This window comes from Patella vulgata, chromosome 8 (genome assembly GCF_932274485.2).
Source record: "Patella vulgata chromosome 8, xgPatVulg1.2, whole genome shotgun sequence".
NCBI lineage: Eukaryota > Metazoa > Mollusca > Gastropoda > Patellidae > Patella > Patella vulgata.
In genome coordinates this window covers 31,715,430-31,733,446 of record NC_065886.2, presented here as the reverse complement: position 1 = coordinate 31,733,446, position 18,017 = coordinate 31,715,430, and the positions used below count along the sequence as shown (strand labels likewise).

Below are 18,017 nucleotides of genomic sequence, written 5' to 3'. Positions count from 1 at the left end.
CTCCGGGCAGAGTAGAGTAAAAAGCACCCACGCATTTCGCGCTGGATGCCAAATATAACATAATCGCATTCTTGTTGTATATGTAAGTATAGATTAACCCATTATAATCATAATGGTAATGTCTGATAAACAGAACAATTAGAATAAATAATGAAGACATCAATCAAACACTATAACCATTCATTCTATAATGGTGTTGAGCCGCGGTGGCTGAGTGAGTAAGACGTTTGCTCTCTAACCAGGGGAGAGAGATAAATGGGGTTTAACGTCGACACAAACTAGGTCATTTCGGGACTAACATATGGTTCATTTTTATTTCAATAAGTCGCTTGCGCGTATAGGGGTCTTTAGCAGTGGGAAGAAACCGGAGGATCCGGAGAAAACCCACGAGGTTGGACGGGCGACCCTACTCCTTGTCACGTACAACCCGGAAATCGAAACCACGCCAGTTGACTCAATGACAGGCCTTATGATACAGCGCGCACGGATATCCCCCCTCCCTCTCTAACCAGGAGGTCTCGGTTTGATCGAGAAAGTACATTTTCCGACGTGTCTCTCCCTTATCACTGGTGCAGCACAGAGGGTCTACCAAGGGACAACGAAAGTCGTTCGGATAGGACGAAGAACCGAAGACCGTGGACACATTGGCGTGTACATAAAAGAAACCATGGCAGATGGAATTCGATATAAGAGTAGGCCAAAATTCCCCTCACAGCACACTATATAACGCACACCCGTCTTTATTAGCACATTCTAAGCAGAACAGTGGGACGTTGAAACTTTCATTCTATAATGATGTGAAGAAAATTCGATGAACAGAAACGCGCGGTATCCAAAACCAGTCACAGTTCAAGGGAGACAAATCTTCTATCTTAAAATGTACTGAACTGAAATGAGATTTAACCCTCCGGCTTTTATGAACCGAACCAGGATAATAAAGATGGTCATTGGCCATCTACTGTGACATTTTCCCTAATAGTGGTCTAGTAATATTTAACTAAGGGTTATTTTAAGTGAACGCCAACGTTTACATTAGACTTTGGTTTGTCGTACCATCCGAACAAATAGACACCGTTTCTTCACAGGTCCTTCGTCCGGAACCACTAAGTCCCGGGTTCGAATCCAGTGTAGGTCGAGAATGTTCTCGCGATTTTCCAGAGTGCAGGAGGGTAGACAACGTCTAGTCGTTGGGATGGGACGAAGAGTGGGAGAAAACGCCACTATCCGGGCGAAATTCCACTCATAATAATAAGCCCGGTTGATGCAGAAAATAAACGTTAATAAACTCTCGCCAGGTTCCTCAAGCGTTGTATCCCTGGAAGTAATCATTTCTAGTAACGTTACACTAAATTTCTCTGTCCCTTGCTCTTCCCAAACACAGAGAGAAATGGGGCTTAAAGACCACTGGACACAACTTAGGTCATTTCTGGGCTGACTTATGGTTTAGTTTTATTTCAATAATTAGCCGTCTTTAGCTGTGAGAGGAAACCGGAGGACTCGGATCAAACCCACGAATCTGGACAGGTGATCCTGCGCCAAGTCACGTACTACGCCACTTGCCTCGATGACAGACCTTATGATCCAACACGCACGCATTAAAACATTCGCCCGCTCGCCACTCGCCGACCACCCCAACCCCACCCCTGTTCCCAAACAGCAAATGAATCAAAACGAAAAAAATTACGTTAGTTATTTCAATCAGACAATTTAAACGGAGGTATTTAACAGCGTATTTTTGTCGTGTGGGCGGATAACTGTCATGGCAAGATGTTATTTGTATTTTCAGGAAGACTGATCAGGAATCAATGATCTAGTCAGAGAAAGTTTATTACAAGTTGCACTAATGATTACAGTTTGACATTTACAACATAAAAGCACGACCCAAAATACAGATTCCGGTTCATTTACGATGAATTTGCTGTGAACCACTTTGGGCCGTTGGTTTTTTTTTTACTCTTTTCTATATTAAGCTTGAAGGGCGTAAAGCTCTAATTCAATATTATCCAGACTCCTCGACATTACAAACACAAGTTATCGGTCCATTCCAATCAGCAGGGAGGTTTTATTTTACCGTGCAAATATGGGCTCCCGATAACAAATATTTAAGACATAGTGAACAGCCAAATATCAGTAAACTGTTCTTCCTATTTAGACTGGAAGACCCAGACGCGAGCGACTGTCATTCATTTTGGACTGCTCAAGGCATCTCGCAGAACGTAACAGATTAGAAATTGCAATAAAAGTTTTAAAAGTAGAATGTAAATGCACACATATTACATGAATATTTCAAAGCTCGCCATAGAGAAAGGAGTCTTTCCAAGTGCCCATAAGAAGAAGGAGACTTTCCAAACTCCCACCAGACGAAAGCGACTTTCCAAGCCCCCATCAGAAGACTGTAACTTTCCAAGCTTCCACCAGAAGAATGAGTCTTTCCAAGCTTCCATCAAAAGTCGGTGACTTTCCAAGCCCCCGACAGAAGAAGGTGTCATTCCAAGCTCCCATCCGAAGACTGACTTTTCAAGTCCCCATCAAAAGACTGTGACTCCCCAAGCTCCCATCAGAAGAATGAGTCTGTTCAAGCTCGCAACAGAAGGAGACTTACCAGGTCCCCATTAGAAGAAGGAGTCTTTCCAAGCCCCATCAGAGGAAGGCGACTTTCCAAGCCGCCATCAGAAGATGGTGATATGCCAAGCTCCCATCAAATGAAAACGAATTTCCAAGCGCCCATCAGTAGATGGAGTTTTTGAAAGCCACCATAAGATGAATGAGTTTTTCCAAAGCCCCATCAGAATACTGTAACGTTTTAAGCTCCCAGCAGAAGAAAGTGTCTTTCCAAGCTCCCATCAGAAGAAGCAGTCTTTGAAAGCCCCCATTAAACGAAGGAGTTTTCCCAAGCCCCCATCAGAAGACTGTGATTTTTCAAGCCCCCAACAGATGACGGTGTCTTTCTAAGCTTTCATCAGAAGAAGGAGTCTTTCCAAGCGCCCATCAGAACATCAAATGTCCGTGACTTTCCAAGCTCTCAACAGAAGCAGTCGTATTTCCAAGTCCTCATCAGAAGTAGGGCGACTTTCCCCCAATAGAACGAGACTTTCCAGACTCCCATAATACCTCTTTGAAAATGGACAATAAGTAGGAGCAAACGCCACTGTCCGGTCAAAATTCCCCTCAATCGACACAGCATGAGGTATGCGTTTCTTCATTAGCCTGGTTGGTGCATAACAGTACGACGTTAAGCCCCATTTCATTTCAATATGATATTATTCTTTATTTATGTTTTAAAATCCGCTTAAGCTTCTGGAGATTATACAGTATTTACAATCTTTACTATGAAAAAATGTATTATGTTGCTAAGCATGCTTCTTTCCTTCTTTATAAAAGAGGTTGAAATATTCTTAATTACAGAGTTGCTATGGTAAATAAAGAAACTGTAAGTAGATCATCCATTCGGTAAGTATGCTATAAAAACTTACATCATTTAAAGACGAAATATATCTTTAGTTAATGATTAAAATATGTCTAGAGGCTAGGTTTTCTGGATGTCTTTATTGATGTAGACGAACGTGTTCTAATCTTCACAAGGAAATATGGTAAAATTAAATAATTATGTTCTTTTTTACAAAAGAAAAAAACAGAAACTGGCTCCTATGTCACCATGCCAACTAACAAATTATTAAACTGTTAGGTTCAACAATACAATATAAACACTTCCTGTTTCAAATTTCGAGGAAATAAAATATTTTACAAAACGGGACCCCTGCGTCGCCATGGCAACTAAGAAAGTATTACATTGATTGGCATAACGATACTTCGGTTTTGAACTTTAGAGTGATGTTGATGTACAATAGACATGACATCTGATCTCCAACTGTTCCTGTCCAACAGATGATGAAATTGCAGTCAAGCAGAATTGACGAAACGTGCTTTCTGTCATGCAATAATCACAATAATATGCCCCTTGTCCCTTGCGCCTATAATATTGTTGGCCAACAAAGTTTCTAGCCTACTTGTCCGGTAAGCCCGCCCCAGTTAGCACAATTAGTGCAGAACACTTTTAGACTTTAAACACCATTCCGAATTCCAAATGTCAAAATAAAAAGAAATGGGGTTTAACGTCCTACTGTTCTGCTCCTAAACTGAGCTAATGAAGACGGGCCAAATGTCAAGAGTTATTTATTTTACGCGCGCGTTATCGTGTTCACAAGCTATCGATGCTTTGTGTGAATTAGAGACAGTTCCTTGTGCCCCCCCCCCACCTTTTTTAAAGCAATATTTTTATTCAGATTGTATCTTAATAGGGATTGGGGAACAGGTATAGCCTATATTAAACCCCTCTCCCTGTCAGATATAGATACATGTATTTACATTTTAGAAATAAATAATCAATGTACACTGGAATTATATAGCTCCATCCATCACTGACAATGTGAGTGGGGGGACCACGCCGGAAAATCCCGAGGAACTTGCCATCCCCAGGAGAGAACGCGAGACAAATAAGATTAAAAGAACGGCTTCAGTAACGAAACTGACTTCGTGATTCCGTATCCGCAATGAAGTTGAATATCCTTCGTTTATTTCGATTATTAGACATAAAATAATGGCCACTATGAGATTCTGAACACGTGGCATCAATCAGTTCTACCGTCTGATTGAGTAATGAAATAGTTCATTATATATCATTTCTATCATAAAATCGATATTTTCGAGACCTGGATTAAACTGTTGTTTAAGAGGAATATCCCCGTGATAATGGCTGAAGGACAATAGCACTACACACACAACAAACACTAGCTTTTGAAAGAATACCACAAGACCAACATAGGGTAAAGGACATGAAGTGAAATGGGATTCTGCAACATGCCGGGCATACTTCATGCAGTGTGCCCATGTGGGACATTTTGCCTAGGCCCTTATTCACGAAAACCTAAACTAAGATACAATCGAAATTTTAAGAAATACTGCAATTCGATTGGCTGACCAATATGCAAATTGATTTTACTGGTCAGCCAATCGAATTGCAGTATTTCTTAAAATTTTGATTGTATCTTAGTTTAAGTTTTCGTGAAAAAGGGCCCAGGACACTGTCAAGGATTATTTTACGTGCCCGCCAACGTGTACACGGTACTTCATTGTTCTTCCCATCTTCCTTGGTGGGCGGGGTTTGTGGGTCTAGTGGTTTAACGCGTGCGCTTGAACTCACAAGGTCTGTATTTGAGTCAAGTGACGTAGTTTCGATTCCCGACTTGAACGTGACAAGGAGCGATCGCCTGTCCAAGTCGAGACCTCTGGTTTCCCCCTACTGCTAAAGACCCCTACTTGAAAACGAATTATTGAAATAAAATTGAACCGTATATTAGTCCCGAAATGACCTAGTTTGTGTCGAGTGGACATTAAACCCCATTTCTCTATCTCTCTTTCTCCTTGGCAGCCTCCCTAACTGAACCATTGACAAGTTTAACACCAGGATTGAAGTCCTGGTATCCTGCATAGCTAGTCAGTGCCTTACAGTACATAGAGTGAAGGAAAGAAAGAAAACCCAGACAATGTCTGTCCAAAATTAAGCTCCCAAATCATGCGATTAAGACACACATTAATTATCGTAACGACCAAGATCGGCATTATTACAACATTTACAAATGATCGTCTTATAACCTCTTAGTAACTGATTGACATCGTTCTCTGCTAGACAGTGATTTAACCAATCGTCGTCTGGGAAATAAACTACTTAGGGTAAATGAGTCCAGGTGTGTGTTTAACCATCAATCATACCTGTTTCGTTTTTATACGCACAGTTTATCTCCCGGATCCGTTCGATATTGGCATCTCTTACAAAATGTGGGCGTATCTTGAATGGCAACCAGTTGTTTTAAATAAAACAATAGTTTTGGGGATCAGGGAACGTTTAAATGCAAATGTACAACTTATCTAGATTCGGTCATACTTGGGTGTGGAGTGGTCTAATATCTTAAGGTGTGTCATTGAGGCCCGTTATGTGGTTTCGACGTAAACTTGTACATGGCAAGGAATAGGGTCGACTTTGCAATCTCGTGGGTGTTTCCCGGGTCTTATTATTGAAATAAAATTGCATCTCGAAATGACATACTCCCTATTTGGCTTGTGCTGAGAGCAGGTACCCCCCCCCTCTCTCTCTCTCTCTCTCTCTCTCTCTCTTTCGAGCCTACTTTAAACACTGATTCCATTTATTCAGAACAAACTGAAGAAACATTCACGATAAATAACATGACAAGAAAAGACCTAGCAGAGAAAATTCAATTGTTTCAAAATATATGTTTTTATCTCTGACCTGTATATTCTTAAAATTAATATTCGGATAAAAACCACAAATGATATACGAGTATAATGTATATATAAATATGACCACAACCACCAATATGATGCTTGATGCCTTTTAAAGAACTAACAACGGTAGATTAGAGATTTGTTTATAGTGGTTACCATAGCAACCAAACATTCCTCATACGACAATCGACATGAAAGAAAAGGCTGTTATTACTAGAAAAATCATTGACTAATTAGTCAATGTCGACGATCTGGACATATTCACTACATTTTAAAATTTGCTCTGATTTAAAACAAATATTTCACATAGATGGTCAAAGCAAAATATACCAAGACATTATATTTGGCAAAAGGACATTGGAATAAACGTCCTCATATTATGCAAGCGATCATCTGATCTTGATGCTTTCAACCGCCGATTGCTATTGCACGTGCATGCCAACTCGAAGGAAATTTTGTCCAGGCAACAGCATTTCTGCCTTTTTTAGAAAATATTTTGGATGAAAAGTTGGTAAAATCCATTATCCATGCCCGACTAATATATCCGATCACTTCAATGTTGCTCTGATTTTGCAACAATCATGCTACTGAAATCAGGATTACGCTTTATGGGATGAGGGTGGGGGGGGGTCGGTGTTTCCACCCACTCTCCGTCGTATTACAGGCTCATAGGGGTATTTTAAATGCGTTACGGCATGGGAACCCTTCAAATACTACGACTGACTAGATGCAGTGCCATGTCATGTCCATCGTCCTGTCTGTGGAAACTAGAATATAAAATCTAGACGAAGTTTCTCGCTCAACAACTGGTTGGTACACGCGGCAGTCAGGAATAGATAATTGTTTATAATAAGACTATTTCCCAACTTTGATACTTTAAAATCAGGCTGGAAAATCCAGTGGAATACTTTGGGCCAATACCGGGGTGGAACCCACGGCCTCCTGTTTAGTGAGTAAGCATCATGCGCAACGAGCAACCGATTGCAGAAGGAAAGCTGAACATACGCACCGAACAACCGATTGCACAAGAAAAGTTGAAAATAATTCTGACTCCAAGTTTACTTATCAACTAATTTAATCAAAGAACAAGACAATTTACAGATTAAAAGAAATGATGACATTTATTATCAGGTAAACTTCATTTGCTGGTTACTGACATTCAGATCTGCCTCGTGGTAAATATCATTCCATGTTGACATTCAAATCTCCTACAAGGTTTACGTATGTAGCTATATTCTGTTTTTATGGTACAAGAAATGTGTGTTATTCTTAAGACGACCTTCTTAAGCATAGCAATAAAAATTACCAGGATTGCGTAACGCTAGCTGAAGGTCACCGTATGTCAAACGCATTAAATCCATGGAAATGTTAGGGAAACACCATTCTGAAATGGCGCGTCTAATGGACCCTCAAGTGTTTCACGACACGTGTACAGAAAAAGTACTTTTAATTAATGGTCATTTAAAGATGTGTTTTGTAAGATTTCGATAAAAAAAATCTGGCCATTTGAAAATAGTTGACAATAAATCGATACTTGTAATTTTGACCCAAATCATAATGGTTTTGTCCCTTCCTTTAAAAACTCCGGCCATTTGAAAATAGTTAACAATAAATCGATAATTGTAATTTTGACCCAAATCAAAGTGGTTTAGTCCCTTCCTTTAAATTAACTCATTTAAAAATAAACTATAGGGATTCGATACTTTTTGTTATTCTGAGCGAAGTTATAATGATTTGAAGTTTTGAGAATATAGTCAGAATTGTTGAGTACCATTGCTACAATATAAACACGGCCTCGGCTATCCATTTTATACATAACATTATTAAATGGCGATTGTATTTTAATCCAGTCAAAATCTCGGTCATCCGATGGGTCTGGAAAGCTGAATATAGGCCTGCCATGTCAATAAACATCTATAACTTATATAACATTTGAAGCCGGGGATTGGATGGCCGAATGGTTAGCACGTGTGCGCTGTATCATAAGACCTGTCATTGAGTCATCTGGCGTGGTTTCGAATCCACGGTTGTACGTGACAAGGAGTAGGGTCGCCTGTCAAAGCTCGTGGGTTTTCTCCGGGTCCTCCGGTTTCCTCCCACTGTTAAAGAACATTATTGAAATAAAATTAAACCATATGTTAGTCCCGAAATGACTTAGTTTGTGTCGAGTGGACGTTAACCCCATTTCTCTCTCTCTCTCTCTCTCTCTCTCTCTCTCTCTCTCATTTGAAGCCAAGAAAAGGGACCTCTATACAATAGTGAAGATGTAAATAATATAGCTCTTATATAAATACATCTTTAATTTTTGTAGCCAGTCTGTTGTCTTTGTTATAATGTATCGGCGTATTTCTTTAGAAGTGAAATGAAATATTTCTGCAGTTCAGCACCAGCTGTGTTCATGAAGCCGGGCTGACGTCATACGTCATGCAGTGTGCTATTAGGGAAATTGATTCCCTGCCATTTAAGGTCTGCAGCCTTTCACTTTTCTTTCACCAACCTATACATCTAAATATATCTATTAAATGGCGAATGTAATGAACCATCATAGTGTTTCACTACATATAAATAGTAAATCTACTTTAATGAAAATGAAATGAAATTGAGTTTAACGTCCTACTGTTCTGCTAATGAAGACGGACATACGACATACATGTACAGTGCTATGAGGGAAATTTTGCCCGGACAACGGTGCTACGACCTATTCTTGTATAAAATTCAAACTGCTAATTTATCTTTTACGTGCACGTCAATGTGTACACGGGACCTCGGTGTTTTGTCCCACCCGGACGACTAGACAGCTTTTCTTGCCAGGCTCTCCATCCTGCACCACTGACATGGGGGGGGGGGGGCACTCCGGAAAAGTCCGATGCACATTCTCGACAAATAATGCGGGAAAATCCCGCCACCTCCAGGCTAGCGAGCCAACGTCTTACTCACTAGGCCGTCGTGACTCCTACTCTTTAAGGCCATCTGCATCAACCTTTACATTCTTTCCGTCTACTCTTTGTTGAACTTCAAACGTGCTGTACAACTGGCAAGGGTAAACTACTCTGGTAATCCCGAGGGATCAAACCCGGGACCCTTTGTAGAAGAGATAACGGATAAGCACCAGTGACGCAGTGAGTTTGGCGCTGCATGGAGTATACCCGTCTTCATTAAAGTGACATTATGGGAGATTAGATAAAGAGTTGATAGTTCTCGCTATAATAGTTTTTAAAACAATAGATAACGTAAATAGAATATTCTGAAAATTTCAGTCAAATTGCTCCACTCTGAACCGAGATATTAGCTTTTGAATTTTAGGCTAGTCTCGATCATCATTACTAGAGTCGGTACGATAAAAAAAACGAAGTCTCGATTGTCCATTTTTACGTTTAATTATCCTTCACAAAATGTATTCCAATCCGCTAAATAATTTAGATAACATTTCAGGCGTAAAGAAAGACCTGCAATAGGCAGATTTAGCTCTTGCATAATGTATGTTTAAAGAAGCTAAAACGCCATTCTTTGGCACCTAGAAATAGAGCTAAATCTAGCCATTGAAGGACTTCTTTAGGCCTGAAATATTATATAAACTATTATTTAGACATTTATTAACTTATCCAAATCATAATCAACCCTCGATACCATCTTATGTGTCGGATTTTTAATGGATTTGAATCCGATCTGCTGCTCAAAGATCATTGATGATTAAATCCAAAACTGGACAATCGAGACTACGGTTTTAATTGTACATACTTTAGTAATGATGATCGAGGCTAGGCTTAAAATTCAACATATTCCATTTATGTTATCTATTTTTTTAACTATTATAGCGGGGACAGTCAACTCTTTATCTAATCTCCCATAATGACGTTAAACACCATTTCATTTACAAATACTGTTTAGAAGGTAAAAAAGATCAACTGTTGACTAAATACAAAACATGGACAGTGGATGGAGGATGAGGGGTCTGTTAGGCTAGAAACTTGTTCGGGACTGAACCCGGAACCACCTGATTAGTGAGCCAGTACCATACTCTATGAGCCACAAAGGCGTTCTGTACCGCGGTGACATTTTATTTACAAAATGTCATTTTGTGTCGTTCAACTTGTTTGAAACGAACGACACAAAATTACAGTAATTTAACGTGAAATGTTGTTTTTTAAAATGACATTTTCTTCTTTGTCGAGGCCGTTCATTTAACGACAAAACCACAACAAATTATTGTCATTTAAACAATATTAATGGTTTTAAAACTTGATAAATCTTTACAATTATCTTATTTATAATGATATTTGACATTTCCACCGAGATAATGGCCACGTATGTCGATATTAAAAGATCACTAAAGGTCCAACAAACAATATACCAGTCATTCCTGTAGAAAGTTCGCCGCCTCTCATGCCGTGCATAGATGATAATCACATTCGACCAACCGAACTAATTGTGATGTTCTTACTCTGAAACGTCTTCAGACAGTTCATTAATTACCGGAACAAATTGAAAACGTGAAATCGGGTTGAAGATAAATTAGTTCTGAGATTATTCTTAATATGATTTCCTCTGATGTAACCGCTGTTGTCGTAATTGAACGGCTAAAAATTCCTTTTAAATTATGGTCAACGTAGTGTGTAAATTATCAGCAGTTTGTCACAGAAAATAAAGAAAATGTCTTTTTAAACTGGGAACTTGTCCCATATACATGCATATTTTTGTCTTCGTTTTGTTCTTGGGGTGATGCTCTTCAAAAAAGTATGCGTATCTTTAGAAGTGGTCTAGAAGCGGCCACCCAGGGGGTAAGATATTGGCTCGCTAACATGGAGATCCCGTGTTCAATCCCTGTGATGACCGAGAAAGCTCACCGGGATCTTCCGGCATGGCTTCCCCTTGTCAGTGGTGTGGGGTAGGACGGAAGACCTGGTAATAAACAACGTATAGTCATTCGGAAGGGCAAAAAAACGAGGTCCCGTTTACACATTGGCGTGCACGTAAAAGGACCCTTGACAATTGAAATTTGAAATAAGAGTAGGTCGTAGCTCCGCTGTCCAGGAACAATTATCTCATAGCACATTGTATGGCGTATGCCCGTCTTCATTAGCAAAACAGTAGGACGTTAAACACCATTTCAGTTATTTTGGCTTCAAATGTTATATAAATTATTATTTAGACATTTATTCACATGAAAATCTTATTATCAACTCTATAGACCGTTGTGATTTGTCATGGATTGAATTATGATCGCCATTTAATAATATCATTTCAAAATGGATGATCGAGATTTTGCTTATTTCCCGTAAGGAAGGTAGCAATCGAGACTACGCTAATCTTCAAATATCGTCACCGCGCTCATAATTACGAATTTTGGCTGAATTTTCAATATATTTATATTCCTTTTCATTATCTATGTCAGCGCTTTATCTAAATCTTTCATAACACATCTCTAATGTTCCGCCAATTCAAGCTCATGAAATGACAAGACTTCGATTTTTGATATAATGACACAATTTAACTTGCTGCGATGCCGCCATAATTCTCCATTTATATTTTAAAAGTACACTATAGAGGCACGTTTTCGCGTCGCCATGGGAACCGTGGTGGCTCAATGCGTCGCCATGGGAACCGTGGTGGCTCAATGAGTACGACGTTGGCTCGCTAGTCTGGAGTCTCCGGTTCGATCTTGATGTTGTACGAGAACGTTCTTCAGGATTTCCCGGTGTGGTCCCTTTGTCAGTGATACAGGTCTTAGGGCCTGACAAGGGACAAAGTTTAGTCGTTCGGAAAGTTCATCTGGATTTTGCGGTGGGGTTCCCCCTGTTAGTGGTGCAGGACTGAGGGTCTGACAAGGGACAACGTATAGTCGTTCGGATGGTATGAATAAAATATGGTATTGTGGGTTGTTTTTTTCGATTTATGGGAGCCAAGTTGGCTCAGTGGGTAAGAATTTGGCGCGCTAATCTGGAGGTCGCGTGTTCGATCCCTGTATTGGCCAAGAAAGTTCATCGGGATTTTCCGGTGTGGGTCCCCCTTGTCAGTGGTGCAGGACAGAGGGCCATGTAAGCCACAACGTATAGTCGTTCGGATGCGACGGGAACTCCGATTTTCATCGCATCCAAATGACTAGAATGTGCATATCAAAGATCCCCTGGCAGCAGGCCGTAGTGCCACTGTCCGGCAAAATTTCCCTTATAGCACACTGTCGGGGCAAAACAGTCTATTCGCTTTATAGTGTCGGTGGTACCGGATTTGTTGACATACAAAGTTTCTCCAGTATTTAAGCTTGGCTCCTCTTTCGCAAAGGCAAGGACCATAAACCCGTGACGTGTTGGCTTACACGTTGGCGTGACAGTTTGAATTAGACACAGAGTACATAGAAACGACCCTGTCCGGACAAAATGTCCATCATAGCCCGGTTGGTGCAGAACAAACAGTAGGACATTATAAAACTCCATTTCCTTTCATTTTATCTCTGTTCCAGTGTCGACAGTTGCCAAACACATACAGATATAACATTGTCGGTAAACCAGAGGAACTTTATCAGCCAACACTCGGATCGAACCCGGGAATTCATGGGAACTAGGTCACCATCTTAATGCCGAGCCACCGTGGCGCCGTTTACATGGATATTAACTGATTTCTGTTTTAATGGAAATAAAAATAAAATGAAATGTGGTTTACTTTAACGCCCTACTGTTCTGCCCCGACTGGGATAGTGAAGACGGGCATGCGCAGAGTGCTACGAGGGAAGTTGTGCCGGGGCAGTGGCGCTACGGCCTATAGCTCTTATTTCGAATTTCAAATGTCAATGTGTACATGGGACCTCAGTTTTTCGTCCCATCAGAACGATCCGAATTCAATTAAGACAAAATAATATAATTAACGTATAGAGAAATCAGTTACAATAAGAAATCATTAACTTACCACGGACGTCTTCAGATTCAGGGATGCTTTAAATTCACCCGGACTGACATTTGACATATTGAAGAAATTATCGACAGTAGTCGTACGATAAGCTAATTCGTTGGATTCTGTATAAAAACGACAAGCTATGTTTGTGTCAGAACGACACAGGTTCCGGACTGGTGCAGGTCGCAGTAAGGTGGGCGCTGAACAACGACGGAGCGCAGAACGGCTACCAGACCGTCGTCTAGTTTTACGTATTGTTGGTTTTCTCGTGATCATTTCCTCGAATAAAATGTTATAATTTATAAATTCCAAATAAAGTTATGTGATTCCTTTTGTTAATGATGCTTTTCGTTGTGAAAGTATCGATGTAAATTCTCCCTCGTCGTTTATGTCACCAAAAACAATAAATAATGTTCTGTGAATCCATAGTAGTCTTTCGAGTCGATTTACAACACATTAAAAACGCGCACATGCATTTTGGTTGTAGATTAAAATCCAGTAAAATTAACCACGCTCTATTTAATAAGCTTCGCCGTTAATGGAATCCATTGTTGATGAACAACCGACTCGATACGGAAGTGGCGGAATGCGTTACAGCCTGCCAGGCGTGGAAATCAAACAGAAGTCTGGATAGAAAAAGTCGTCTACATGTAATCTCCGTGTATCGTGGTATCGTCTAGCTAACACAAATACTGTTTGTCATTTTAAACACATTTTACAAAAGATACAATATATTGCGGACAGAAATTATGTTTCAAGCAGCCTCAAATGCATTATGAAGCTTTCAGGACGCCCTCTTGTAATATTTCTCGCAAGACAGTAATTTTAAACACATTTTGCAAAGGTCAAAAACAATTCTGAGAGAAATTAGGTTCCAAGCCTCAAATGATCTGAGTCTATTAGTACGTTCTCTTGTAATATTTCTCACTTGACAGCCATTTTAAACTCACTTTAAAAAGATTTTTAAACACTCAAATGCACTCTTTATATCATTTGAGCTCCGGAATATTGTCTTTTTGCCATATATCCCACCAGTCCGGGCAGTCACTGCGATTTAAACTACATGTATAACCAGTTATATGGACCGTATATATTTTCAGGAATGACTTAGACAATTTGTTTCTTTAGCCAGGCGATATATTAAACACAAGAAATAATGGTTTTGATATCTAACAAGCCACGAATAGAAAATAACAAATTGCCTGACTTTCTTAATTAATCGAAATGTGAGAAGTTTTTGTCAGAAACAAATCGTGTACAAAATAACATAACGATTGTTGAAGTCAGGAAATTTATTTTACCTGGAGATTTATTTGCGTCGACGTTCGGCATTTGAGATTAAATTTCATCTTTTATGATCGATGGTATGTATTATTTAATTACTAATAAGCTATGTACAGACGTACCAGTTAGGCCACGTAGGTAATTTATAGGAAATCGTGTAAACGAAATGTGTATTTTTTTAAAAAAAAAATAAATAAGAACATAAAATCCATTTTCATTCTAGGTGGAATAATCGATTGCTTTGTTCTATTTAAAAATCCGCTTGAGGTAGCTTAATGTTAGGGCGTCCCCTTAGCAACGTAACACAGCATTTTCTGTTAATTCGTAAGGCCACTTATCTTTTAGTTTATACGTATTTCTACTAAAAAAAACGATAATTCATTTAGTTCACATTATTGATGTCAATTAATCGACTGGATCTGAAAAAGTTACTACGTCCCCTTTGCAATGTTCCACGACATTTTCAGTGAATTCGTGACACCACTTATCCTTTAGTTTGTACGTATTTCTAATAAAAACGAATAATTCATTAGTTCACATTACTGATGTCTTTTAATTAATCGAAAGAACTTTTTAAAAACATTCCATGAATACACTTCCCACTGAATCATCAAATCCATTTGAAACTTCTCACACTAACCCAAGAAAAAAAGTGCACAGAGATTCGTGAGAGATCTTCTTCTGTTGAGCTGAATGAGTTCATTGGGACGAATGACTTGCTCTAGGAAACCAATAAAGACGAGCTACATGTTTGGCTTAGAGGGTTTTAAAACATAAACACAAAAACGTTGTAAAAGGAAGAGACAATTGGCGCACAAACAGGCTATTTGATTCTCATTTGCTGGCTAAAGGTTGGTTAACAAAAGAAACACAGAGATGTGCCAGACTCTAATAAGCTTCGTACAAGATAACGACATTGCACAAATAACTTCCTGTCGTAAACCGTATTACTTCCTGTCAGTAAAATGAATAGACCAAAGTAATCTGTAAGGCGTAGTAATTTGGTAAAGGGCAGGAACATAACCGTAAAGATATTTAATAGCCATAATACTTGTGGTGGCCGTCAGAGACGAAAACCACAAAGTGATTAACTCCAGTTTATCGATGAGGTTATCAATTCCATTTGAACGGAAAACTGTTAGTTATCGAAGTCAATAACCAGTCGATTGATTTTTGTTGTTTATGACATCCATTTTCAATTCCTAGTTTTTAAGGTTACCGGAGAAGTTCAATACAATGTATCTGCGGTGGTTTTTAATTAAAAGTTCATAATCATTTTTACATTTAGCCCAAGTCACCAGAATAAAATCTGTCGATGTTAATAGCCGGTGGCTTTTGACTTCTATGGCAAGCATTTGTCAATCCATTTTCAATTTTTAGTTTTTAAGGTTACCGGAGAAATATGATACAGTCTTATCTACGGTGATCTTAATTAAAAGATTATCATCATTTATACATTTAGCCCAAGTGACCGGAATCAAATCAGTCGATGTCGTTTAAAGCGTAAATCATGTATTGATCTGTACTGTCACCGTCGCTTGCGGGGCGCAGTTTGTACTTTCTCGCGTTATATCAACCGATTAAATGTAATCAAATCAAATAACATGAAAAGAGGTTTGACGTCCTACTTTCCTGAACCGACAAACGAATATGGTCGTAGGTTGCGCAGTTGTCCGGACAGTGGCGTGTTCGCCGTCTCTTCATCGAATTCCAACTGACAAGGAGTATTTTGCAAGCACGCCAACTTGTCCCAAGATATAATTCGAAATAATAGTAGACAGTAGCGGCGCTGTCCGGACAAAACATCCCTACATGTAATAGGATGGGAGGAAATATTGGCGTGCACATAAAAGAATCTTTGACAGTTGGAATACGAAACTGTCCTGGCAAAAATCCCCTCATAGCACTCTGCATGCCATATGCCCGTCATCAATAACCCGGTTGATACATTCAAGTAGGACTTTCAACTCCCATTTGATTTCATTTCCTTTTCATTTTAGTCAGTACTATTGTTTCTATAATCCTTGACAATAATGTATATAATAATCCTGGTATTTTGATATTGTGTAGCGTCATCGGTGGGTTATGAATAACAAAAGTCGGATTAGTGGGCTATAGATGAATAAAATTATTATGGTTTATCGATCGTAATGGAGGATAAATATCATTTTTTTTAGCATTTCCGTTCTACTGTCTTATAATGACATGGCTTGGTTAATCTATTTTCATTTTCTTCTTTTTAAGACTGCCGGTGTTCTAAAAGATGCATTGTATATGATTTAGATAGAGAGCTGACCGTTCGTGCTACAATAATTGTTTAAAATAGATAATGAAAAATGAATATATTGAAAATTTCATTCAAAATAATTTATTTTACGCGAAGTTATAAGTTTGAAGAAGTAGCGAAGATCGTTTATTATCGAAGCAACGGTACTTGACCACCGAGACCAAGGCTCGATTATCCATTTTATTGGGGTTTTTTTTGAAATCTTAAGGGTGCTAAAATCCATTTAGATCTCAGCATCGGATACCCTAGAGAGTTGATTATGTGCATAAATGTCTAAATAATAAATTATATAACATTTGAAGCCAGAAAAGGACCTGCAATAGGAAGATTTATCCCATACATAATGTGTCTTTAATCAAATATCAGTTTCTAGTATTTCCTTATTAACTTATTGTCTGTTCTATAGGGGGATCACGGTGGCTAAGTGGGCAAGACGTCGGGTGTTCGATCCCTGCATTGGCCGAGAAAGTTCATCCAGATTTTCCGGTGTGGTTCCTCCTTGTCCGCTATGCAGGACGGATGGCTTGACAAGGAGGAAAATCTGAGGTCCCGTGTACACATTGGCGTGCACGTAAAGATCTCTTGACAGTTGCAATTGTGGTGCCGCTGTCCGGGCAAAATTTCCCTCATAGCACACTGTATGGCGTATGCCCGTCTTCATTAGCCCAGTTCAGAGCAGAACAGTAGGACGTTAAACCCCATTTCATTGGCGTGCACGTAAAAGATCTCTTGACACTTGTAATTGTAGTGCCGCTGTCCGGGCAAAATTTCCCTCATAGGACACTGTATGACGTATGCCCGTCTTCAGTAGCCCAGTTCAGAGCAGAACAGTAGGACATTAAACCCCATTTCATTTCTATTCATTTTTATTTCTGTTCTATACATCCGGGGTAAACACTAACAATATAATAGTGATTCAATCTTCTTTCTTTTATTCATAATTATTTCCTTTACCGAGGACCCGTGTATACATTGGAATGCACGTAAAAGTCCCCTTGGTAGTTGGAATTCGATATAAGAGTAGGCGATAGTGCCGCTGCCCGGGCAAAATTTCCCTCATAGCACACTATATGGCGTATGCCCGTCTTCATTAGCCCAGTATAGGAGCAGAACAGTAGGACGTTAAACCCCATTTCATTTCATTTCATTTATTTAAAACAGTTATACTTTCCTATCTCCTAGTCGCGCTGTTAGTGTCGCGGTGGCTAAGTGGGTAAGACACTGGCTCTCTAACCTGGAGCTCCCGTGTTCGATCCCTGCA

The 18,017-nt window shown here is 39.4% G+C and overlaps 1 protein-coding gene across 2 annotated transcripts in view; it reads right to left on the bottom strand.

Annotated features, from left to right (window-relative positions):
• LOC126830340 (transmembrane protein 272) overlaps nucleotides 1–18,017 on the bottom strand; it is a 138,086-nt gene that overhangs the window by 79,819 nt on the left and 40,250 nt on the right. Inside the window, exon 1 of one of the 2 annotated variants that reach the window (XM_050560715.2) lies at nucleotides 13,201–13,771. The exons of the other annotated variant lie outside the window; for it this stretch is intronic. Within the exon in view, the coding sequence (XP_050416672.1) occupies nucleotides 13,201–13,461 (261 nt within the window). The 5' untranslated portion in view covers nucleotides 13,462–13,771. Of the gene's footprint in view, nucleotides 1–13,200; nucleotides 13,772–18,017 lie in introns of those variants that run through there. 2 annotated transcript variants of the gene reach the window in all.